The sequence below is a fragment of the Panthera pardus genome, unplaced genomic scaffold (genome assembly GCF_024362965.1).
Source record: "Panthera pardus isolate Hobbes unplaced genomic scaffold, ASM2436296v1 HiC_scaffold_27, whole genome shotgun sequence".
NCBI lineage: Eukaryota > Metazoa > Chordata > Mammalia > Carnivora > Felidae > Panthera > Panthera pardus.
Window position 1 is genome coordinate 84,106,957 of NW_026526843.1, and position 25,763 is coordinate 84,132,719.

The 25,763-nt window shown below is 53.2% G+C and overlaps 1 protein-coding gene across 3 annotated transcripts; it reads right to left on the reverse strand.

The window, feature by feature from the left end:
• Nucleotides 1-1,676: 1,676 nt before the first annotated feature.
• Nucleotides 1,677-25,085, reverse strand: UBA1 (ubiquitin like modifier activating enzyme 1). 3 transcript variants are annotated; one of them, XM_019417525.2, is made up of 27 exons: nt 21,225-21,432; nt 16,828-16,950; nt 16,562-16,678; nt 16,372-16,430; nt 16,103-16,271; nt 15,880-16,014; nt 14,768-14,874; nt 14,415-14,505; nt 14,175-14,307; nt 13,588-13,685; nt 13,360-13,506; nt 13,026-13,202; nt 12,797-12,901; nt 12,611-12,691; nt 12,101-12,256; nt 10,267-10,432; nt 9,939-10,135; nt 7,775-7,839; nt 7,356-7,551; nt 6,569-6,643; nt 6,271-6,460; nt 4,267-4,355; nt 3,893-3,985; nt 3,561-3,752; nt 2,329-2,430; nt 2,124-2,224; nt 1,677-1,996 (listed from the first exon to the last, which is right to left on the reverse strand). In XM_019417525.2, the coding sequence occupies exons 3-27, from the start codon at nt 16,676-16,678 to the stop codon at nt 1,861-1,863; spliced, it is 3,177 nt and encodes a 1,058-aa protein (XP_019273070.2). In that variant the 5' UTR covers nt 16,828-16,950; nt 21,225-21,432; the 3' UTR covers nt 1,677-1,860. The 3 variants fall into 3 exon arrangements, with proteins under 3 accessions (XP_019273070.2, XP_019273068.2, XP_019273069.2); XM_019417523.2 differs by lacking the exons at nt 16,828-16,950; nt 21,225-21,432 and adding an exon at nt 24,960-25,085; XM_019417524.2 differs by lacking the exon at nt 16,828-16,950.
• Nucleotides 25,086-25,763: the final 678 nt, after the last annotated feature.

The window sequence follows — 25,763 nt, forward strand, 5'->3', positions numbered from 1 at the left end:
GGCAAAGCTCTAGGCTGAGACAAGAGACAACCATGTATGTACCACTACATGGTGCCTGCTGGGTGCAGGGGACTCGATGAAGTGACCCAAACCCTGCCCACTGAACCCTGGTCTTCTGTCTTGGTGGTATTATAAAGGTAGACAAACATGACAAAAGTAAAATAGCATTTGGGGAAACGAGGATGCAACCAAGACTCATGGGTTCTTGATGAAGTGTTGCAGGGGCGAATTAAGGTAGCAAGGGATCTGGGAGCTGGGGTGGGTGGTGAAGAAAGAGACAGAAGTGTCCAGACTCAGGAGCTATAATGGGGAAGATAGCAAACAAAGAGCTGGGATAGTGGAGAAAGGGGGCAGAGGAAATTTGTGTTTAAGTCTCAGATGCTGTAACATAGCAACAGTGGACAGGAGGTATGGTGTTTGATGTACTCTTGAGCAACAATAATGGAAAAAGTATCCCTGGTGAGAAAACCTCTCTGCTTGACCTAAAACAGGTAGCATCACCATTAAATAGATGCCACAGGTAAAGCACTCAGTCCCTAATGTCCTGGAGGGAGATAAAAAGGAAGCATGGAAGGATGAGGTCACCCAAGAAGAGCAGGCCAAGAGTCACGAGACGGGGTGGACAAGGGCATACACTGTGCCTGGGGTCTGGAGCTGGCCCAGGAGGCAGCAGATGTCAGGACACTCTGTGAGGAGTGTCAGGTCCAGTTCAGGGATAGGTTGTGCTATTCCCAATACCCAGGGTTGAGGGTTGAGTGAAGGAATGAGGGGTCTGTTTCTAAGAGGGAGAGAGAAGTTGGCCTTCTGGTTGGGTGACGGAGAGGCGGGAGTGGCATCCTCACACACCAGGTGGCCAGTCTGCCTGTCCGACCAGTGCTTTCAATTGTCTACAGCGCTCAGCCATGAGCCACGGATGAGTGTGGGGAGCTTTGTGGTCCTGTGGTGAGCCTGCTATAACCAACAACCCACAGCTGGCTCTCTTCTGTAAGGTAGGAGGCCTCCTGACAAGCAGACCAGGCCCAAAGGAGAACAGGGTGGAATGGGAAAGGGACTTTTCCTCCACAGATGTTCTAAGCCAACTATTTGCATGAAAACTGCAAAGTCTGCACAGTCACGGGCATTCCTCAGTCCAACAGAGTTGTTTAGGCCCTCGTGCAGCTGGGAAGTTCAACCAGGGCACCACAGGCATTCCTGGCACTGGGAACCATGACGGTAAAGACTTGTCCAGGGTCTTGGGGCTTTGAACCAGGTGGGAAGGGATCAGCCCCAAGGACATTATCCACGTTGACCAAGCCCTGGCCGACCAGTCGCAGTAACTTTCCTCTTCACAGAGGGGGAACAAGGTTAGAGAAGTCACAGGACTTGCTCAAACACTACTCTATACTACCTCTCAAAATCAACATGGCAGGGAGTTAGGAGTTAGGAGCTGGAGCCGATGAAATCTGAACCCCCGCTCAAATATAGTCACATGGGCCTAGGTACCCACATTCTAATTTCTTCCTAAGCAGGGAGGGCAGGAGGAAGAGGTGGCAATTGCCACGTTTTCTCTGCCCAGGCAACTGGCAGCTGGGGGGGGGGGGGGGGCGGGGGCGGGCGCTGAGCCCTTTGGGCTACCACCTGAACCAGACAGCTCCAGGAAGTCTCTTCCTTCCCTGGAACCAGCAGGGCATGCCACATCTGGGTTAATTCTTTATTAGGATTCAGGTTCCAAACAAGGTAGAAAGCAGCGGCAAGAGGGGTGCAGGTAGGGGGATGAAGAGGGAACACCAAGTGTGGCTAACTGGGCCACTGCCAGAGGCCAAATGGGAGCCCTGGGCTGGAGGGGGTGGGGCTGGGGCCAGTCTACGGGCATGGACAGGGTCAGCGGATGGCGTATCGGACGTAGGGGACCTCGACGTCCTCGCCGCTCTCGTCGTTGCAGCACAGCTCAAGCACCAGCGCCCGCACGTGGCGGCCCAGCTTTCGCTTCGACACGCGGCTCACGATCTCAGTCATCCTGGGCGCGGGGGGAGGGGCAGGTCAGAGAGGCAAAAGGCGAGGAGGGGGGGCAGGGAGGCAGAAGCAGAGGGTGGTGAACAGGGGTGGAGTAGCTCCAAGTGGAGGCCCCCCGCCATCCAACTCACGGCTGATCCAACCGTTCCTTGAGCTTGGCGGCTGGCATGAAGAAGGAGTAGAGCATGGACACGCCCTGAGACAGCATGGTGATCTCCAACTTATGCTCTGTCTGGAGCAGGGAGAAGGGGACATCAGTGTCATGGGGATTGACAGACCAGTGAGTCACCTGCAGCGCTGCCGGCAGGTCGGGGGAGAGTGCGGGAGGGACCTCACCTTAAAGTAGTCGAGGAACTGTTTGAGCGTCATCTCTTCCCCGTTAGGCTGCAGTCCTTGTACCTCAAAGCGATCCCACAACGTCCACTCCTGGTTATAGTACTGCGGGACAAGGAGCGGTCCCACGGGATGGGGGCCACCAAAGGGTCAGTCCTATCTTCGGCCTCCGCCCCACTCACCACCGCTCATGCTAACACGCTAAGTCAGACTGCAAGCTTCTTTTGTCAAAAACGTGTGGCTTCCGTCAAACCCCGAGTTAAGCACGGAAACCCTTCGATGACCTATGACCCACATGGCCTAATCACTGGGATCCTGTTCTGTTCTCATCTTCTACCCCCTCAACCTCTCACTCCTGCTCTAACGACTTAGTCTTCCTCAACCGTGCCAGGCATGCTCCTACCTCAGAACCCTTGGAGACTGATCCCACTGCCCGGAATGCCCTCCCCCCAGGAGACTGCCTGGTCTCCTCTCCTCCAAGTCTGGGCTCAAATGTCATCTGTCCAGCAAGGCCTTTCCTGACCATCTCACATTTAAAATCCCTGACCCATCCCCTTGTCACCTGGTACTCAAGTCCTCCTTACCCTGCCCTTTTTTGGGGGTTCTAAAACCACTTATCATGTCATTTATACACTCTATTTCACAATAGAGTTTCTTGGCACCTATTCTGGCACACAGGTGCTCAATTAAACTTTGAAGTGAATTAATGAATGAAACATGTAAAAGTAATTAGAATAAGCACCCAATGGACGTTGGTTGCTCTTTTTGTGTCATTAATAACCTCCTTGGGTACAATTAAAATATCCCATTGGGGCACCTGGGTGGCTCAGTCCGTTAAGCGTCCGATTTCGGCTCAGGTCACGATCTCACAGCTCTGAGTTCGAGCCCTACATCAGACTCTATGCTGACAGCTTAGAGCCTGGAGCCTGCTTCAAATTCCATGTCTCCCTCTCTCTGCTCCTCCCCAACTCATGCTCTCTCTCTCCTTCAAAAATAAATAAAAACATTAAAAAAATTTTTTAAAAAATCCCATCTTTTCTAAGGGCTTCCATTGGCAGATTCAGACCAGTACTTAGCACAAAATATGGTAAGTGAATAAATGAATACGGATGCACAAAAGAAGGTACACACTGACAGAAACTCTCACCTGGTGACAAGCTATGAAGCAAACTAAAGCCAGCTCTACAGAAAAACACCCCACTCACAAACCCACCTGCCCTGACGTAGGCCCTCACCTGGTGACGGGGTGCTGCAAGGGGTTCAGAGAAGCCAAAGAAGGGCAGGGCCAAGTTGAGGAAACCATTCTTGTAGGAGTCAAGTTGTCGGTGCCCCTGCACCACCTTATACAACTCCAGACACACAAGGCCAACCACAGCTGCCGTGGTCGTGGCAATGGCTGGGATGATCTTCCCTGCAATCAGCTTGCTCTGTGAGGCAGAAGGATCAAAAAAGGTGGTAGTCAAGGTAGAAGAAGCTCAGAGCCCACACACAGTGAATGGGATGTGGAGAACTCAAGTCTGGGAGGTTTGGGGGAGGAGGCAGGAAATCAGGTCCAGACTCCCCTCACCTTGTGCCGGTCCGCAGGGGGAATGTCATAGTTCTCTGCCCGGAGGTTGGATGCAGCCACAATGAAATCCATATGGAAATTGCTGTCATCATCCTTTTACGATGGGGGGACGGAGAAGGGGAAGGGTGGGGAAATGATGAGAGGATCAGAGGAGAAAGAGGATTCCTGGACTTTAGGGACACAAGTATCCTCCACTGCAATTACCTGCTGGGCTCTCTCAGATCACAAACGCATGGCTAGGAACGTCTTTTCTTTCAGGGCCTGTGGCAGGCCCATGATCCAATCCCCATAAAGGCCTGGGGCTGCCTCCAGATCCCCACAGACCTGTTCTGTCTAGCCCATCCCCCTGCCTGCCCAGGGCCCCCACCCAGCACCTTCTCAAAGTCGATGGGGTACATCTTGAATCCAGGGAGCTTTTCTGGGCTGGGCAGTGTGGCCTTGAGCTCCTCTAGACGGCTGTCATCTGCAGGAAGAAAGGGATACCATCAGCCATTTAGATCCCAGGCCAGCGTCTGAGGGGGAAACAGGAGCCCAGGGTGGGGGGCAGGGGTGGCAAAATATGTTCAGGTAGAGAAAAGATGTGAAAAGGAAAACTATCCTGGGAGAGAGGAGGCGCAAGGGGAAGAGGTAGGGCAGGGCAAGAGAGCATAAACCTGAAGGAGACAGAAAGGGGAATGGGTATATCAAGAGGGAGATCTCCAGAGACACTAAGCTAGACATCAGGAGGAAGTGGACGTGGACAGACCCAGATGGGAGAGCTATACGTCTTGGGGAGAATGTTACAAAAGAAGTGGGGAGACATGGAGAAGACTATGGGGAGGGGACAGGGGGGCGACAAAGATATACAGAGGGAATACTGGGGGGAACATGCAGACATGGAGATAGAGAAAAGATATGGCAGAGGGGCAGAAGATATAAAAAGGGGAAAATTGGGGGCATTTGACAAGTAGGAAATTTTATGTATGTTGTATATTTCTTTTCTTTTATTTTTTTTAAGTTTATTTATTTCTGAGAGAGAGAAAGAGCATGAGTGGGGGAGGGGCAGAGAGAGAGAGGGAGACACAGAATCCAAAGCAGGCTCCAGGCTCTGAGCTGTCAGCACAGAGCCTGACGCGGGGCTCGAACCCACGGACTGTGAGATCATGACCTGAGCTGAAGTCGGTCGCTCAACCGACTGAGCCACCCAGGCGCCCCTGTATGTTGTATATTTCATACACGCCTTACATATTGCTTATATACACTTTACATATACCATATGTACATTATACAGGTGTAATATGCACTATTACATCTTGTGTCCACTTACACAACTATACATACATACCTACATATGTGTATGAGGAGAAAAATGGAGCAAATACAGGGATAAGACGAAAGGAGATGTGGAAGAAAAGATGAAAATAAACATACAGAGAGGAATATGAGGGGGTAGATATGTGGGAAGGGAGATGGGGAGATGACAGGAGAAGGGAGATCTGTGGAGAAGATGGGGGGGGTGGTGATGGTAAATGCGGGGGGGCGGGTCACAAAGCTATAGATGCAGTATCTATTCTATGGACAGGGACAGGGACAGGGACAGGTACAGAAGGAAGGAGATAAATACATAGAAACCAGGGGTCAGCAAACTATAGCCCCTGAACCAAATTCAGCCTGCCACCTGTTGTATGTGTAAAATTTTCCTGGAAAACATCCACACTCATTCATTTACATGTTGTGTATGGCTGCTTTCGTGCTTCAACTGTGACAGGTGATTAGCCACAGACACTATGTGGCCTGTAAAGCCTAAGAGTTCTTATCCGGCCCCTCACCTGATATTCAGCATGAGCTGGAGGAAAAGAGATGGAGAGACAGGGAGTTGAGGGGAAGAGACATGGAGAGGGAGACGGTGCAGGGGTGGGGGAGTGCTGAGGGGGACGAGGAAAGATATATGGAGGGCAATACTAAGATGAAGACACAGAGGAACGCAGGGGGCAGATATCAGGGAAAGAGACCATTGGTGGAGTTCATGCCCCCCAGAGAAACATAAAAAAACAGAAAAGTTTTTCTTTCCAAGGCAAATACACACGGAGCACGAGAAACAAACAGCTAGTTCTCTTAAAGGCAAAACATCGGGGAGGAGAAGGAAGGAGGGAGAGAGAGGGGGGGGGAGAGAGGGAGAGAGAGAGAGAGAGAGAGAGAGAGAGAGAGAGAGAGAGAGAGAGAGAGAATTTGCCCAAATGAACTTCATCATTTCAGAGGAAGGATCAAAGGAAGGTGTGGGGAAGCCTCAGGCCTGGGGTCGCAGAGCAGAGCCACGGGCTGAGGACCAGTGGGGAGGCTGGCCCAGGCCAGGCACAAGGTAGGTGGGGACTCCGGGCCGACTGGCCAAACACCCTTACCAACTGAGGCATTGGCGCTCTGCAGCTCCTGGTCAGAGACGTGGATCTTGACGCCAGACTTGGGGGTAAACTCGGGGACTTGCACAGACCGTAGGAGTGTGGCGACGGCAGCTCGGTCCTGAGAGCCTGTCAGCCCGTAGGTCTGGGCAAACAGGTTGGCGGCAGCCACCACATAGTCCAGATGCAGGGGCTGTGAGAAGGCAGGGCCCGGAAGGGTAAACCCATCAGCTCTCACCTGATGTGCCTCAGCCTCCTTCCCCCCCACCCGACCTGAGGAGACCCCAGGGAGGAGACTTACATTGCTGACATCAAAGGTAAGCGGGTGTGGACAGCGCTTGGGCCCAGACCAGAATGGAGCTCCCGAGCTTGTGAGCTAGAGGAGTAAAGAGATTTTTGAGGGGCAGGACCTGAGAGGAGAGGCCTAACAGGCCTGCCTCCTCGCACTGGCCCCAGATGTGCCCTGACTCGCTGGGCACACATAGGGCGCTGGAGTCAGTCACGCAAGACCCCCGACTGCAGGGTCCTGGAGGTGGAAGCTCCGATGCCAGGTTGAACCAGGGACCTCACTGAGGCGGGCGCTCACTTTGTGCAAGATACACAGCCATTTCACCAACTCTTACAGACGGCCAGGCACCGTACTAACTTACTATTAGTAAGTACCAACGAATCGTCACAAAAACCCCCACGAGGTAAATTACTACCATGTCTACTTCACACAAGAGGAAACTGAGGTGCAGGGAGAACTTAGTGACTCCCCCAAGTGCAAATGGAGCTGGGATTCGAACCCATATGGATTCCCATGCTCTCAACTATGAAACTTCTCCCCCATAATCGTATAGCCCTGGGAATCCAGTGTGACTCAGAATGCCACAGGTAAAGCAGACAGAAACGAAGTCTCTGGCTCAAAGGCAATGCAACGGGAGAAACAGGTCAGACTTAATCATTCTTCTGAGATCCCCGAGCTGTGCCTCGGGGCACCTGCCACAGCTGGACTGGTGACTGGGAAGAGCACGTGGAGAGCCCACAGCAGGTTCCTATCTCAGGAAAACGCACTGCGCCAAACGGACCTGGCAAGCGGGCATTACCTGGTCGGGAGGGAAGTTATGCAGCAGCTGCCGGATGTTGTTAGAGTACTGGGTGTGCCAGTGGTGGCAGGCCCAGGTCACACAGTCGGCCCAGGTCTGTGGCCGCTGCAGCACCAGGCTGCGCTGCACGGCCTCCAGCACCTCCAGGGGTTGGGTGCCCGCCAGCCGCAGGGTCCGCTCCACAAACTTGGGGTCTCTATCAGGAATTGGAGGGGTCAAAGGGGCAGGATTACACAGCGGCCCCAGGAGTGGGCTCCAGGGCAACCCCACTTTCTCCACGGGAAGCTAGTCCTGACCCCCAGGATTCACGGATTCATTTGACAAGTGTGCCTGGTGCTGGGTGTTACTGGTGAGGAAAGCAGACGGGACGCCTTGGCTGGCAGGCAGGGGTGGCACGGGGGTGGCGTTTGGGTACTTACGTGAGGTACTGGTTGACATTTTCTGCCGGCTGCTTGAAGAGGCCTTCAAACTCGTCCCGAGCCCACTGCAAGACAGACCAAATGGACTACATGGAGTGATGGTTGACAAATGGGTGTACGTCATTAGAAAGACCATCAGTTGAGGGGCTCCTGGGCGGCTCAGTCGGTTAAGCATCCGACTTCGGCTCAAGTCATGATCTCGCGGTCCGTGGGTTCGAGCCCCACGCTGGGCTCTGTGCTGACAGTTGGAGCCTGGAGCCTGCTCTGGATTCTGTGTCTTCCTCTCTCTCTCTGCCCCTCCCCCACTCACACTGTCTCTCCCTCTCTCCCTCTCTAAGATAAACATTAAGAAACAAGTTTAAAAAAGAAAGTGAATAAATCCAATCGGAAGAAACACAGCTGCTCTGGGAAAAGAGAAGCCCCCCACCACGGGTCCCCAACCTTCCACCCCCCCCCCCACGGCCCCTCAATTTAAAAACCAATGAACTTGAACTGACCAGCGGCTATGCTAGTGTTCGTGTGAAAACAAAGTCATTCTTAAGGATCTGTGCACCTTACTAGAGATACGTTACATCTTGATTAAAAACCAAAAACAATTCGGTCATGTATTTTTCACCACAATTTAAAAAAAGAAAGAAAAAACCAAAACTTCAGACCCAAACCTAAACGGTCGCTCTATAGGACCCAGGGGCTTGGCAGCAAACAAGACAGCCACTCAGCACGGTGAAAAGTCCTAGGACAATAAACGCACTCACTGGCGAGGGGGTTTGGAGAGTAAGACATCTAGGTTCAAACCCCAGCTCCACTACCTAGTATATGGTTTTGTGACTTCAGGAGCATATAGTAACACTTACCTTTACACCCTCCTTTCTAAAACAGATGCTGTAACAATAATACCTGTGTGGTGAGGTTGCAAAGAAAAAACGAGCAAGTGTGTATATACTGAGTTTCCTAAAACAGCACCAGATACACAGTAAACACTAAAGGCTTTACAACTGTGAAGCAGACACGCGGTCAGCCCCATTTCACAGAAGAGGAATCCGGCACAGAGAGGCGGAGTCCAAAGTCACACGTGGCTTAGTGAGCCCGAGGTGGGTGCTCAAATATGAACACACCCACTTGAACCATAGGTCAGAAGGGAAGGTGACCGAGGAAACCAGTTTTTCTCTATTTCCCTATTCCCGGTCTCGCCCCCACACCCCTAACTAAACATCCTGAATGGTTTGCTCTCAAAGACCACAGGGCCATTCTGATTGCACGACGGTTATCCTCGGGTTGCCGTTAGGCTCTGGTTTGTGGCCCCAGGGCCGGTCACCCAGGTGTGTTCACTTTGTCATAACTCAGCCTGGTGATAGGCTCACTGTGCCGTATTCTATTCGCACATGCATCACACAAACAGAATCATCCTGAGAAACTTGCTGTTAAAGCCACTCTGAGCTACAGCTGGGGACACCTGAATAGGGACTAAGCATTAGAGACAAATAACTGGAGGAGGCAGTAAGAAAATACTGTTAATTGTTCTGCGTGAAAGTGGGGTTTTGGCTGGATAGGAGTGGTCACTTGGGAGCGCTTTTGTCCCCCGAAGTTGGCGGGGGGGGGGGGGGCATGTGGCAATGTGTGCAGACATCCTGAGTTGTCGCAACTGCAAAAGGATGCTAGTGGCATCTAGTGAGCAGAAGCCAGGGATGCTGCCAAGCACTGGACAGTGCAGAGGATGTCCCCGCAACCCTCACAAAGAAATATCTGGTCCCACGTGTCAGTAATGCCAAGGCTGAGAGACCGTGTTATGCAGAACATACTAGAGGTATGAAGGAGTGAAGTGCTGTGCGGTCCGTGATAACAGTCCAGCCCAAACAAGGAAAAATACAGGAAACAAAAAAGAAAATGCACTTAAAAAAAGGGTCCCAACGTTAACAGTTACTATTACATCTAGGCAAGGAACGATATTTGAGTATTCGTCATGCCACTCTCTGCAGTTCTCTACACGTTGAAAACTTTTCAAAATAAAAGAAAAAGAATGAATGAACCGCTCTAGAAACCCAGGCTGCTGGATGGGAAGTGAGGGAGGCCAGTGTAGAGAAAAAGCACATCTTGAGCTTAGGAGGCTTGGGACCCCTGAGGGGGCCCAGTGGCTGCTCCCTCCCCTCCCCACAAAGCTGATCACCTGCAGGGTGTGCTCAATGGCGTTGGGGAAGTTCTTCAGCGTGCAGATGGGGATGGACTTTTCAGGCGGATCCTGGCTAGAGCTGTAGGACTCTGTCAGGAAGGGGATCACCACCTGCACGTTGCCTTTGGTGCCCAGTGTGCCAGACTCCAGCAGCGGCTTACGGTAGTACACGCAACGGCGGTCCATGTACATGCCTATGGGGGAGAGGTGGGGAGACAACAGGAGTGCCAGGAATGTCAACAGAGAATGGGAAGACAGGCCCCCCTGACACGCACGCACGCACGCACGCCTTTGCCCTGACCACCTCACCCGCCTCCAAACTCACGGGCATCCACGTTGTCCAGGGCATTGGCCACACCATCCAGGTTTTGGAAAAAATCGTCGTCATAGATGCGCTCCGTGTCAGGGCCCACACGGTTCTGATGGCTCGTCACCTGGATGTGCGGATTCATCTGGCGTACAGCTGCAGCGGCCGTGTCAGACTTTAACTTCTAGGGGGCCGAGGGTGGGACGGGAAAACGGAGCTCAGTTATTCACGCACTCATCCAACAAACCTCGAAAGGGCTGTCTTCCTAAAAGTAGATTTATTTAACGCCTGGGAAGAACCAGGCCCTGAGTTCAGAAAGCTCCCCGATTTAGGAGACAGTCTGTGATAGTGCCACACGGCTAGGGCTGGAACAGAGATGGCAGGGGCTCAGTGGAAAGAGAAGCAGTTGGACAAATGCAGACTGGAGACAAGAGGCCAGGCATCTGTGTTTATGCCTACCCAATACCTACCGCTCTTTCAGGGAATGGCACCCAGGGCTGGGGCACATTCTCTCCAACAAAACAGGATCCTTTCAAAGCCCGGGTCAGGTCATGTCCCTCCTCCACTGAGGGGAAAATGAATTGGCCCCCACTTCCTCTAGCTCATCTCCTACCCACCGCCACACCATCAAGATCCTGGCCTGGAACACTCTTACCCAGAAAAAGGGGCCCTACTCCCTTCTACCCTCCAGGTCTGCAGAAACAAATCCTTCCTTAGCCGTTGTAATGCAAAACTGCCAACCCATCTCCTGGGCACGCCTGACTTTCCTTAGCCTGACTTCCCTTAGCTTGCTTTCGTTGTTTCCTTTGCACAGCACTTACCAACATTAACTACAAACTGCACCGCTTTGCTGTGTTGATTGCTTATGGCCTGTCCTCCCTCTCCAGAGCCTTTGTTTCCTTGGCGTATCCCAAGTGCAAGAGCAGCACCTACGCCCACGACTACCTAGTGACTAAGTCAATAAATGGAAGGGGAACAGATCCTGGGCAGGCAAACATGGCACTGTCCCTTATAGAAGGCTTCCCAGCTCAATCCCTGAACAGCCCGGGCTCCATCTGGCAGAAAAGTGTGAATGTAGCACAGATGTTCTCCTAAGGGAAGGCTTGCTGGCAAGGTCGGCCCTTGGTTGGCCGGTCTAGGAACCTGGATTTCAGGACGGTTCTCACCATTCCTTATCTGATTAGGATGGCTCACTGTGCCTAGACTGCTTATGCAAACAGTGTGATGTGTGCCGAACTCCTGCTTTCCTTCTAGGAGGCTGGAATTTGGGTATGTGCCCAGCAGACGGTGCCTATGTGACCAGCCCATAGTACAAACCCTGGGTGCTGGGGCTCTAGTGAGCTTCCCTGGTTGGCAACATTTCACGTGTGTGGTCACAACTCGCTAGTGAGGGAAGTAAGGGTGTCCCGTGCGACTCCACTGGGAGAGGAGTCTCGGAAGCTTGTGTCTGGTCTCCCCTAGACTTCGCCCCGGGTGCCTTTTCCCTTTGCTGATTTTGCTCTGCATCCTTTTGCTGGAAGAAATCATAGCCGTGAAAATGGCCACAAACTGTCCTGAGTCCTCCTAGTCCAGCATTGGACCCGGGTGTGGTTTGGGGGACCCCTACACACTGTCCCAACCAGCACTGATAAGAGATCAAGGAAAAAGAAAACATAAAAAATAAAAAAAGATGAAACACGGCAGATTCAATGGAAGGATACTCGATAAATGCTGAACGAGAGACACAAGAGAAGCTGAGAGAAAGAACTGAATGAAAAAGGTGGAAAGGCCTCCTTTCCAGAAAGAACGGAAGCGAAAGACAGGAGGAAAAGAGAGATGACAAAATCTCACCCCCTCTCCCCAGCCCACTCACCGTGACGTCCCAGGGCCGGAACAGAAACTGTCGGTTCAGATTTGACTTCTCGATAGTGTCCATGTCTGTGACCACAATCTCTCCACCTTCTCCACAGCCCAGCCCAATCATGGCGAAGTTTTTGAGCAGCTCACAGCCGATGGCTCCTGCACCCACCTAGGAGGCAGTCGAGGAGAGACAGGCTGGTTAGGGTGGCACAGGTGAGCGTGACACCACATATTACTCCTCACTCTCCCCAAAGACAGCAGGAGAGGTGAAGCGGGTCTAGGGGCCACATCCTCAAGTCTCAGGGCTAGAAAAAACAACCCATAGCCGTCTGAGGAAAGGCAGAGCCAGGGTGGGGGGAAACAGGACACGCCAGGCTTTCCCTCGAGATAAAGAACATGGCAAAAGGCACGCGACAGAGGTACAAAAACCGCAAGACTCTCCCTTGAGATGTGGGAGACTCTAGAAGAGATAGCCGAAGGCCCGGGGAGGTGAAGATTCCAGGTGTCTAAGGGGATTACTCACTAGAAAGTACTTCTGCTTGCCCAACTTCTCTTGCAGGTCTGAGCCAAACACGGCCACCTGCCCATCATAACGGTTCTGGCGCTGAGGAACACAAAGGGACGAGGGCCGGGTCAGAGGGAGCCTGGCCAGAAATGCACCCAATGATGTCTTCCCCATGGGCCCCCCCCATGGGCCACACACACATACCGGGTGGCACTTGTCCTCCGTGAGGGCCTCTTTGTCCTCAGGGAGACACTCCAGGGCATCAAAGTACAACCACTGCATGATGGGCATAAACTTCCCTGAGCAGGCCTGGGGATTGGGGAGGGGAGGGAAAGCGGTCAGTGGTTACTTGGGGACTGACACAGATGGACAATAAATGACGGGACTCAGGGAGGTGCCTGGCCTGCCCCTGTCCCTCTCTACCCATCCTGACCTTCATGACCTCCTGGGCAGCCAAGCCCCCAATGAAAGCGTTTATAGGCGCCAGATCCCCAGCAGCCACATATGCCAGCTTCCGGATGAGGTCCTCATCCAGGCTGTCCTGCTGCACTGCTCGCAGGGCTCGAGCATTCACGGCCCGCGCTAGGGTCACCAGCTCTGTTGCATCCTCCTGGTGAGGCAGAAGGAACCAAAAAGGCACCTGTCAGGCCACTGGTGGAAGAGGGATGGGGAGGGAGGAAGGGGAGGGGGAAGAGTAGACCGGTAGAGGCACGGTGCGCCCTCAGTGCCGAGGTCATCTGCCCTGGTTGGCCCACTGAGTCACCCACCTCATTACGGGGCCGAGGGGGCCGGCCATGCTGAGCACAGAACTGGTGTAGGGCCTGGAAGCCAATGTGCAGCTGGGCAGGGCGGGAATACTTGGCGAAGTCCGTCATCACAAAGTCAGGCTCTGCCAGTGAGGCCAGCAAGGATTTCTGTGGGGGGCAGGGCATCATCAGAGCCTAGAAATGCCCAGAACCACCCCCCACAGCCCACTCACTACCCCCCACACTCACAAAGCTGATCTTCTTAGGTACTTTGACCTGACTGACAATGCCTCCACGGATATAATCGGAGAAGTTGGAGGTGTCACAGATGCTAAAGGTGTAAGGACCTAGGTAGACGGGGAAACTGTCAGGCTACCCGCCCTCCCTAAAACCCACAACACCCCCAAGATAAGGGAAAATCCATCCCCGATCCAGCTCAGTCATCATGAGCCATCTCTCCACCCCGGATTCTACTTGGACGTTAGAAATTATCTCTCCTCTCCCCAAGACCCAGGCTCAGAGCCCACGAGAGCCTGTGTCCTTGGACCCAAGTCCATACTAGAAGACGTTTTCTGCTCCTTGTCCAAATCGGCTCAGACACGAGTGGATCCTCTGATCTGCTCTGTTCAAACACCAGAGAACTTCTCCCCCTCCACACAGATACTAGGGACCTAGTCTAGGAACAGCTCAAACATGAGATAGCGCCTCTACCCCATGCCCACCAGCAGGGGACTCTGTCTCTGGTTTACCTCAGACACCCAGGATGGGTCTCCCCTCACTCAGAGCCCAGGGACATATCTCCTATCTTCCCTGATTCCTCCAAGGCCCTAGCTCACCCAAGACTTTGATCTCCATGGGCTGACTTCCGTTGAGTTCAACCATGCCCTGTACTTCTGAAAAGGAGACAAAGTCGCCACTCTCAAATCCATGCCGGGCCTCATCCAGGCAGGTGACCACACCGGGACTGTCCTGGTTAAAGGCAGAGTGAGCCTCAGAGGCAGACTCAGGGTACCAGGAGCAGACGGAAGGCCTGCTGCTGCCCACCTGCCTGCCAGGGCCCCCAAGGCTGATCTCACCTTGGTGACCATAGAAACCATAGCGCTGAGTGGCTGCTCCCCGTTGGAATCTGTGAGGATCATTTCCTCTCCAAAGTCACAGAACAGCTGCCTGTAGAGGGAGGCAACAGGGCTAATGCTCGAGAGTCCCATGTTCACGGGGACCCGTGTGTCCCTCAAGGTGCAGCGAATACTTGCTGAGCAAATTCAGCCCATCGCTGCTGGGAATTGCACAGTGCCCATGCCACGTGGGGAGAGTTGGACACACAGAATCCAAAACCTGGGCGGCTGAGCGGGGTGCTGAGGGCAGTGAGAGCTTGGGGGTCTTGACCTGGACCTGGCAGGGGTCGGGGGACAAGGCCGGGGGCACTCACCCGAATAGGCCCCGTGTGTCTGCCACCACCAGCTTGATGCCACGGCTGTGACAGAACTCACCCACCCGCAGCTGGTCCTCCAGGGGGGTGTTGGTGAGGACCACCACCTGTAGAGAGGTGGAAGCTCAGGGAAAGGGCCCAGGACTGGGGCAGAGAAGAGAGAATAATGGAGGAAGGCTGGTGCCGGGGGGGGGGGGGGGGGGGGGGGGGTGGCGGCTCAGAGAGAAGGATCCTTAAAGCTCTGCCCGTTCAACTGCCTTTCACAAAGTATCTACGATGTAGCAGATGCAGCCAGGGTGAGACCCAGCGAAGAGAAATGCCAATCCTTACGCCAGGGCGGGCAAGGTAGCAGGCAAGGTGATGAGGCAGCCAGGAGGACGGAGTGCGGAGAACAGCTGATTCATTTACACACCAACGCCTGCTGCTGCCTGCCCACAACCCTACCTTGGCCCGGGAGACACAGCAGTAAAACTCCCTCCGCAGCCAAAGTCTGAGCTCACTCCTACCACACCCACGTGCTCCCAGTTTTTGAGACAATGCCTGCTCAGCCGTGTTCCTTGGGACTTTGCTTTCTGCCCGAAAGCCCGCCTGCCCTTCCCCGCCAGGGCGAGCTCCTACGACCGCCTCAGGCTCAGCGGCAGTGCCCTGGCCCACGGGGACACCCAGGGCACAAATTTCCGCTCCCATAGCTCCTCTTTCCGGCTCAGAGTTTTTATTTAACGAATAACCAGATGGCCTTTATCATGTGCCAGCTGCTATTCTAAGCCCTTAGCCCTCACAAAAACTCTACGAAGTAGGTACTACTATCGGTCCCAGGTCCACAAATGAGAAAAAGTAAAGCCGAGATGAAGTGACCTGCTTGAGGCCACACTAGTAGACTAGAGGCTCGTACCACAGCAGCATGGCGCCGGCCCGTGCTCACAACCATTACGCCACAGGTCTTGCTCATTCACACGCCCCGCTCCCCAAAAAGGCAGGCCCAGGGTCCAAATCCCACCTGCATCCCCAGCATGAAACCTGGCACACAGCCCAGCCCACTTAATAGAGAACTAACGAACAAAGCAGAGATGTACTCTGAGAAAACCGGGAACCCAACCCCCAACCCCAGGTACCTGAAAGCCACTAAGGAAGTCCTCGACCAGGGGCCCGGTGTAGGCACTGACAGGCACATAGCTGTTGAGCTCGGCGAGGCGGGGCTGTGAGACTTCAGCCCGGTTTTTCCCGATGTCCTCTTCCCGCAGGTAGAACTGCAAAAGGGAGCCAGGGAAGGAGGGAGTGGCGGCGGAGCCCGGGGGACCGGCACATCAGCAGGGAAGAAGGGCCAGGGAGAGATACCTGGGAGGAGAGGTCAGCCCACTGGGCGGTGCCCTGGTCATGTAGGGTGACAGCCTTAACCCCACCAAGGATGATGTTCTTGGCGATCTCCACACCTAGGCCCCGCAGGCCTGACACCAGGACGCTCGATGTCTGGAGCCGCTTCATTGCCTCATGGCCCAACACATACCTGCCAGGTCAGGGGGTAATTCCAGGTCAAGGCCTGGCCCTCCTGACCCTATCCTCCCGGCGCCCCTCCCACCGCTTGGCCCAACCTAGGCCCCACTTACAGCTGCCGGGAGTAAAGGCCCTCATCTATGTCTGCTTCACTGCCGTTCTTTGCCATTCCCTAGGGACAAAGAAGAACAGGTTGGGGGAGAAATGGAGGAGGGCGTGGACAGATGCACAGTGATACAGAAGGCTCTCCCACCCACCACCGCCACCACCCTGCCTGCCAGGGTCCAGGGAGAAGACACTTACGTTGGTTGGCACCGAGGGCACTTCGGATAATACGGAGTGGGCAGGGGAACAGTTAGAACCCGGCTTTGGATCAGGCCCGGACACGCGACGTTTCTTGGACAGCGGCGAGCTGGACATCTGGAAGGGAAAAGGAGGGTCAGAGGTGAGCCTGGGGCACATGGGCGTTTCAGTTGGTTAGCGGTGACTGCGGGGGAAGGGAAGACTTAAGGGCTAGTGTCTCCATTTTACAGAAGAGGAGGCGGGTACAGAGAGGTGAGGTGACTTGCCCAGGGTCACACAGCTGTCAGAGCTAAGATCTGAACCCAGGTGGTCTGGCTTGCAATCCATGTTGCTGACCACTAGGCCATTCGCCTTTCTCCCCAGCCCAGCATGAGGGAGAGACTCCAGTCCTGCAGGGTGAGAGGAGTGACAAGAAGAATGTCCTTGTGGGAAAGTCAGAGGAGGGTGTAGGCTCAGGTCAGACCCTGCTGCTCCTTGACAGGCGTCATTTAACCCCTGTGGGCTCAGGTCCCTCACCTGTGCAACAGGGCTGACAATGCAACTTACCTACCCCACGGAGTTGCTGAAGTGATGAAATAGAGCCCAGACCATAGAGCCTGGCACAGAGCGGACACACAACAACAAGCAGCTGTTCTCCTCACCCTTAACCCCGGCGACAGGGGCGCAGGAGGGAAACATGGCTTAGACTTCCATCAGGGGAACGTGATGGCAGGAGACACCTTGCCGAAAACCCAGTCCCCCCAGAAGGGCTCGGGAGGCAGAGTTTTACAAAGCCCACTCCACCCCTCCCCCCAGCTCCGGGAGGGGAAAGGCCCAGGCCAACAAAAGAGGTCACAGTGAGAGATAAAACACATACTTCCCAAGCCCTGTCTGCATACGGAGCCCCTTACACAGGTGGACAATTACAGTGGATGAATATTTATTAGAGATCTTCTTTGCGCCAGATGTCGCACTGAGCACTTCATCAGCCTTGCCTCACTTTGTCCTTAGAGCACCCCCATAGGGTTTGGGCTACTATTGGCGACATCTCTCAACTAACAGAGGAGGAAAAAAAACTCACTCGGGGACATCTGGCGACCTGACTGAGGTTCCCACAAACACAGTGGCCAAGCGGGGCCCAGAACAGATCTGCTGACCCTGAAGTCCAGGCGGCCGCCCGGTGTTCTCACATTTCATCCCCTCAATGGTCCTGACCCTGCAAGGCAGGGTTGAGTGTCCTTGCCAGACAAATGAGAAAACCTGAGCTCACGAGGTCAAATTAACTCGCCAAGCATCACACACCAGGTCTCAGAGACAGAACAATACAGCCTGCTGTGGGAGTGAAAGCTGCGTGTGGCTGGATCCAGATGCTGGAGACAACAGGACCCTGAATCATTTCCCCTCACCCCACAGTGCTCTTCTAAGCCCCTGTTCTCCTCCAATGAGCCATTTCTGCCTCCCCCCACCATCACACCGAGCACCCCCACTGTACCTAAGATTTCATCTTGGCACCTGTCATACTCTGACACTAAGCAAGTGGACAGGAGCTCCCTACCATTTACCAGAAGCTTACCGCCTGTCAATCACAGGGCTTTGTCTAATCCTAACAATGCCCACGAACCAGATAACCTCATTCCCACATCACACATAAGAAAACAAAGGCTCAGAGAACTCCAATCACTTGCCCACAGTCAGGCAACTGGTGCAGGCCTGTTTGCCAAACGCCCCCTGGAAGAAGAGAGTCAGGACCAAGCTCAGGGCCCAGCCCACAGGGCTAAGGGATGAGCCGTGAGGGAGGAGGACCCAGAAGGCAGGACGCTGGCTAGGGCCCTGGAGCCAACCAACCTAATTAGTTGGAATGCAAAGCACCAACCTAGACAAGAAAAAGTTGGTGAATTAGTATGCCAAGTAAACCATATTTTTCCATTTACAGACTCTCTGACCTGGGGAAGGGATCTCATTTACTCTGAGCCCCATTTTCTCCAAAAGTAGGGACAAATGGGACTGTCCTCAAGGGGCTGCTGAGAAGGTTAAAAATGTCTACTCCTGTGGTCAGAACTCAGCAACTTGAAGACATAACTAAGCTCCTCCCTGGGCACCTGCAGTGGCCTCCATTACTTAGTTATCTCCTTGCCTTGTCACCCGTTTCCTTGTCTGGGACACACCATCTCCCTTGCTTCCTAAATCTGAGAGAAGATCCAGAACCAAAGAGATCTTTAATATGTGCACTTTTTACCTCTGGATTCCTGTTGCCGCCAGCAAGGGTCTAATCAGGCTTTGGGTGATTGTTCCAGAGAGGATGTCCATTGCTAAGACTTGGAACAGCCCAGTGCTAAGACTTGGAACAGACCAGTGTCAAGGCAAGCAGAAGGATTCTGGGGCAGAAACTCCAGAGAGGAGTTAAAGATTCCCCACCCCCAGTACAAAATTGATACCTTTTCTCCCTCAACATATGCTCAGGCCCCAATTAGGACGCATGTACTATCCATTGTTTAGCAAAGCTGAACTGGGGCTTAGAGAGTTTCAGAACTTGCCTGAGGTCTCCAAACTGGTGATTTTGAAGGCTGAGCATTCTCTACCACCCAAACCAGAGAAGAAGGTTTGAGGTAGGAGTCCTGGAGCAGGTTTGAGAGGGGGCAGGCACAGGGTCAGGTTATCAGGATGGGGAAGCTAGGGCACAGGATGCTGGGGCCTGTCAAGCCTCCTGGGAAGGATTAACTGAGAAGTCCCTGGGAACATAAAAGAGAGGAGTCAAGAGGTGGTTGTCTGAGCCCATAGAGGCTCAGAGGGAGATGGGATAGGGGATTAGAAGCCCTAGGGGGCAGGCAGAGCAGAGCCAGGCCAGGCTGTTAAGACTCATATCTGGGTCTTTGGAAAGGATCTTTCAGAGAAGGACCAGGAAATTACACTAGAGGTCCCCAGAGGCTGCAAGGAGGCGGGCAGTAGCCAGGTCCCCTGGAAGTGGCACAGGGAATGGGTGGGGGATTCTGTGGCCCAAGGAGGCTGTAGGAAGATGCTGGGGTCTGGGGGGAGGTGTGCTCTCCATCAGGAGGATGCTGGGGACCTAGAGGTCTCATCGGGCAGATGCTGGTGGCACAGAAAAATCTTTGACCAAAAATAACAGGGACTTGTAGGGAGAGAGATCTCTGACATCAACATTAGAGTCCCAGGAGGCTACGGAGATGAATGTAAGTCCTCAGGTAGGGTTGGGGAGGGATTTCTAATGGAGCACAAAGGCTTGGTCTTATCTCTGATTGATACATGCTAAGTACAGCAACTGCTCTGAGAGCGAGGAGAGGGGAAGCTGAGCCCAGACAGGTCTGGCCCTAAAAAGTTCAGTAAGCAGATACTGACTAGGTCTCCAAGCAGGGTTGGGTTTCTCTGACCAATTATGTGGAATCCCATGGAGGCTCTGCGAATAGATGCCGAGAAGGGGGTTTTCTACTCTGACTGAGGACAGACAACTGGGCCTGTTGGGGAAAGGGACATCTGACAACGATGTTGGGGTCCTATGAACCTGAAAACAGAAGCCGGGGGCCTCTGACTGATGCTGGGAATCTTCAAAGGCTCTGAGGGCAGATCCTGAGGCTTGATGTGAGGTTAAGGGAGCTGTGAGAGAAGCTGGAACCCTGGTTGGCTTTTGAAGGCAGAGGCTGAGTGAAGGGTGGGGTTTGAGAGGAGTCTGATGGACCGGCCAGGAGGCAATAGGGTCTGCCAAGGCAGGTGGATCTGTGATGGACAAATTATGTGTCCAAACAGTTCTGCCCTGGCTTCTGGTCCTCTGGGAGGCTCTGAGGGAACATCCTGGGAGTTAGGAACCTATGATCAGGGATACGCCAAGACCCGCAAGAGGCAGTCTCTAAAAAGAACACTGAGCATGAAAAAGAAAGCATTCTCTTAAAGTACAGAAAGTCTCTAAAGGCAGATACTAGGAATCAGAGGAGCCTCTAAAGGTAAATGTTGAGAACCTCGGATTAGAAATGCTGGGCTTTCTGATGGAAGACGTTAGGGCCAGGTTGGGGTTGAAGTCGTGAATGGGTCTCTGACATGGAGGCCAGGCCCAAATCGTCTTTCACAGGGTCTAGTCTCCCTGGAAGCTCTGAGGGCAGATAATGCGTGTGTGAGTTGGGGGAGGGGGGTGGCCTGAAGGAAGATGCTAGGGAAGATTTTCAGAAATGAAGGCCATTCCCGGCGGTCTAGCCCCTCTTGGAAGGTGCAAGAGCAAATACTGAGAAACTAGAAGTGTCTGAAAGAAGATTCTGGGGTAGGTCTTTAATGGCTTGCATTGTGTGGGGGGCTTCGACCAGGAATGTCAATCCCGTAAGTCTCTATTGGTTACTGGGGGGCGTTCTGATCTGCGATACAAGGTTCGGGACAGGGTCCCGGACCCTGACTAAGGATATTGAGCCTGAGTCTCTAAAAGCAGATCCTGGGGGCGGGGGGGTCCTGACCCCAAGGTCAGATTTCAGAGCCCGAGGGACTGGGCTGGTCCAGGATGGGAAATGTGGACCCCGCCCCACGATCTGTCCCCCCCCACCCCCAAAGATCCCTAGCATCCGAATCACCACCGCTAAGTCACCACCACCAATCCCGACACCAGCCTGGCCCAGCGCCGACCCAGGCCCCTCCAATGCCTCCCGAAACCCCTGCCCCGGCCAAGGCGCTGAGAAAGGCCGTTTGTTACCAATGCCGGTTCCCCGGGTCGCGCCGCCGCCAACTCCTCTAGGAGCCGAAGCCAAGCCCGGCCGCCACCCTCCTCCTCCTTCTCCTCCTCCTCCTCCTCCCCGCCGCCTGGGCCGCCTAGAATCGCCTCTGCCTGGGCCGCCTTCTCCTCCCCCGGCCGTAGTGGTTGCGCTCGCCCCGGCCACCTCCTTCACCTCCGCCGCCGACACAAGATGGCGGCTGCGGAGTCTGAGGCCGGAACAAAACCTTGAGCCCCACCCCCCAGGAACCCGGATGCAGGCAGGCCGCGCCCATTTCATGAATCATGTATGGTGGTCCCTGACTCATTCGAAGAGGAAGAGCTCCACCTGGTGGTGAAGGTGGCAGTAACTGGGAAAACAGGTAAAACAACATAAAGGCTACGCCCCATGGAACTGTGAATAATGAATACATTGTTGCAGCCAGGAGGCTAAGGAAAAGAAGGACCTCAAGGCCACACTTCCCAATCATGAATTATGCATGACGCCTGGTGGCTGGTGGACTAACACCCGGCAACCAGAAAGCCAATGTTAAACATGGAAGCCACGCCCCGTCGCTCATGAATAATTAATGACCCTACAGCAGCCCGGAAGCCAAGGAGATCAAGGCTACATCTTTCATGAATAATGCCTGAGGCCCGGTGGGCTGGAACAAAAGGTACCGGTCCGCCTATTGCTGCATCTAATAATACCCCGTAAGCACAAGTAAGGAAGTAGGGCTACCAAAGGGAAAACACACTCCCCTTCCCCCCCCCCCCCCGCCCCGGCTCATGAATAATGAATAATGATGCTGCCGCAGCTCAACCTGGAAACTCAGAGGGGTCAAGAAAGGCCCCACCTAGTTACTTATGAATTATGTATGAGGCTGGATGAACGGAAACACTCAAGACAGCCCTGCCCAGCTAGTAGGGATTGTGGTACTCCAGCCAAGGCAACACAGCCACACACCTTCCTGTTCATGAATAATGAAAGGTGATGCTGCACAACCAAAGGGGAAACCCAGGGGAAGTGCAGCTGCCTCCTCCCCACCCCTGACTTAACTGAACAGGAACCAGGGCTGCCTTGGTCCAACCAAATCTAGACTCATTATATGCCTTTGGCAGGTGCATCAGCTGCCACGACTGTAACATGGGGATAGTAACAGAACCCATCTACCTCATAAAGGCAAAATGTGCTATTAGGGAAATGAGAGAATATGGATTACGGTGTGAGCTCGGAGCAGCACTGACACAGGGCACTATTAACTTTAAGTATTATACATTAACATAAAAGAACTATGTAAATATATACCTCTATGAATATAAAATTAGTAAATAAATACATAAATAAATAAATAAAATAACATAAATTAGTTATGGGTAAAAAAAAAAAATTAGTTATGGGTGACGGTATACCCAGTTGCGAGAGAAACTTCCAACGTGGGGCATTATTTAAAAAACAATGCCTTGGGGCCCCTGGCTGGCTCAGTCGGCGGAGTGCACAACTCTGGATCTCGGGGTTGTGAGTTCGAGCCCCACGTTGGGTGTAGAGATTACACAAAAATAAAAATTTTTTAAAATAATAAAAAATTGGGGCGCCTGGGTGGCTCAGTCGGTTGAGCGTCCGACTTCAGCTCAGGTCATGATCTGACAGCTTGTGAGTTCAAGCCCCGCGTCAGGCTCTGTGCTGACAGCTTGGAACCTGGAGCCTGCTTCAGATTCTGTGCCTCCCTCTCTCTCTGCCCCAACCCACTCGCATTCTGTCTCTGTCTCTCTCAAAAATAAATAAACATTAAAAAATTTTTTTAATTAAAAAAATAAACACAAAAAACAATGCCTTGAGACAACCGTCCAGAAGGACGCTGGAAAACAGAATGCTAAAGCCACCACAATGTCCACTGAATAGGTAGGATAGAGTAACAGGTCACCAGAGATACAACTGTCGGATACACAATAAGCACCCGAGAGACATTTCTCTCAAATAATAACAGATCACATTAACAGGCGGCATATTATGGTGATGGGTCCTTTCCATGCATTGTGTCACTGGTCTCAGGAATGCAGAGCAGGAAATTGGTTCCTTCCTGGCCTTCAGGTCTTAGCTCGAAGGTGACCTCCTTAGAGAGCTCTTGAACCCTCACAAAAATCATTTCTACCCACCGATGACTAGCTGTGTGACCTGGGGCCAGACACTTCACTTCTCTGGGCTACTGTTTCCTGCTCCCCACCCCCCCCCCCCCCCCCCGCCATAAAATGAGAACAATAGTAACCTACCTTGAGATGGAGTTTAAATGAGTAAATAGGCAGAAAGGGCTTAGAACAGTGCCTGGCACAAAATGCTGTGTGACCAACATTATTAGTAGTACCTGCCACTAAACTGGTGGTGGTGGTGGGGACACATTATGGCATCTGATTAAGACTACAGACTCTGGAACTAGATTAACTGGGTTTGAATCCTGGCTCAGCCACTCACTGACTGTAAGTAACTTTAGGCAAATTAGCCTCCCGGTGTCCCAGTTTCCTCATCTATAAAATGGGATAATAATAACCTACCTCCTAGGATTGTTGTGGGGATTAAATGGGCTAATAAAGTGTGAAATGACCTGACCATCATCATGCCCATACCCATTTTCAGGCTCACAGAAAGATTTGCCAAAGACCACACAGCTGACAAGGATGGATGAGATTGGAGTCTAGAGCCTTTGTTGATAATCTGGAATTACTGAGCTATGAGGAATGAACAATGCAGGAGGCCTCGTCCCTTTGCTTAGATTTAAGGCTTAAATCTGGAACCCGTAAAGGGAAAGCTAACAGCCGGTCATGCAGATGAGACCGTAAGAGCTACGCCCCTCATGAATTATGCGCAACGCCCCTAGAAAAGCCACGGAAAACGGGGGGGGGGGGGGCGCTACTCACCTTTACGATTAATCAATGAGTTCTAGTTTGCCCGGCAGACGGCAGAACGCCCCTTCAGCACACCCCTCCAGCACGCTGATCCGCCCTCTCGTGAATAATTCACAAGCCGATACTTCCCGCGGACCAGGTGCGAAGGAGGCAAAAATAGGCTTCCTCAACAGCCCCACCTCCTCATGAATAATGAAAAGAGCCGCGGCCAACGAAGGCCCGGCAGCACGCTGTCCCCTCGGGAAGAGCCTGGCACACTGGGTTCCAGTGTCCCTTCCACAGCCTGGTCTGGGGGCTCCTCTCCTTAAAAGCATATGGACCGCGACGTGTCCACTCTCCTCGCCCCGAGTACCCAAGCGCGGGGGGACCTCATCATACAGCCTGAGGTCACAAAGGCCACAGATACATCCACAATGCCACGTCGGTCCCGAACGTTCTCACTGTCACCAAGACCTCTCCTGAAACAAGCTCTCCCCAAATTCCGCCCTGACTTCGGGATGCTCAAACTTCGCCTCTCTCTTTGGGGAGCACCCCGAAACCCTGCCCCATGGACAGAGTACTAACACACGGACCTTAAGGTCTCCTCAAACATCCCCTTAAACCCTGTCTCCGAGGGGTATAAAAACCCTGCCTCCCGGTGATACTCCCAAAAACAGACTCAAAAATCCCACCCGGGCGTCCCCAAACGCCACTTCCTAAGGGACCCCTCGAAAACAGCCACCCCTAAGCGCCACCCCGGGCCCAGAGCCTCCCAATGTGCCCATTAGGGGATCCCCCCAGTAGAGCCCCCTCCCCCAAATGCTGTCCAGGGTTTGGGGGCACCGTGCTCCAGCTCACCCCCTGCGCCGGGCGGAAGCCTCGCCTTCCTGCTGGAGATGAGCCGAAGCCACGGGGCAACGGAAGAGCAAACCACCTCCGTCGTACAAGAGCCAGAGTTTGCGCGGAGCTCGGAAGCGCGGGGCCTTGGAGGGCGCTCGGTTTGGGACGTACCATAGATGCTTAGCAAGAGGGAAGCTGGCCCCTGCTCCCGCGCCGTCGGCGCCCGTGTCAGACCCAGACACCCCTACGAGTTGTGGTACTTCCTAAACGCGCGAGGCATGCTGGGGGTGGTAGTCCTGTCTGGCCAGTGCCTGGTGCACGTGGTGGGCTACAGCTCCCAGAGTATGGGAAAATGTAAACCTGGGCTGTGGAATTGCAGGAGCTATAGGCTCCGGGGGATGGGAAGGGGGAGTGGAATATGGGGTGCCTCCAGATGGAAAGGCACACCCATCCTACAGATGGGAAGGCTGAGGCTCAGATGGCCAAATGAGTTCATTCATTTGACATTTATGGAGCTCAGGCTGTGGGCCAGGCGCTAGGGATTCTTCCCTTTGCCCTCACGGAGCTGACATTCTAGCGAGAGAGATAGACGATACATATAACAAATAAGTCAAAATTATTGTTTTGCATATATTTATTGTAACAGATATATATGACTGTATAATACAAATTATATGTAATAAAATAGACATATAAATGCTACTTAGTGGACATAACGTGATAACTAGTGTTAATATGTAACTAATTTACCTTTACATACATATAATAAATGTCTTGAATACGTTGTGTCTATTCTATATTCATATGTGAATGTATAATTAA

Excerpts from the sequence above, each read along its gene's own strand:
- UBA1 (XM_019417523.2), bottom strand. The coding sequence starts at position 16,678 with ATGTCCAGCTCGCCGCTGTCCAAGAAACGTCGCGTGTCCGGGCCTGAT. Across the intron at positions 16,272-16,371 it reads GGCCTTTACTCCCGGCAGCT|GTATGTGTTGGGCCATGAGG; the intron begins GTAAGTGGGGCC and ends CTGACCTGGCAG. Across the intron at positions 6,644-7,355 it reads ATAACTTCCCTCCCGACCAG|CTCACAAGCTCGGGAGCTCC; the intron begins GTAATGCCCGCT and ends TTACTCCTCTAG.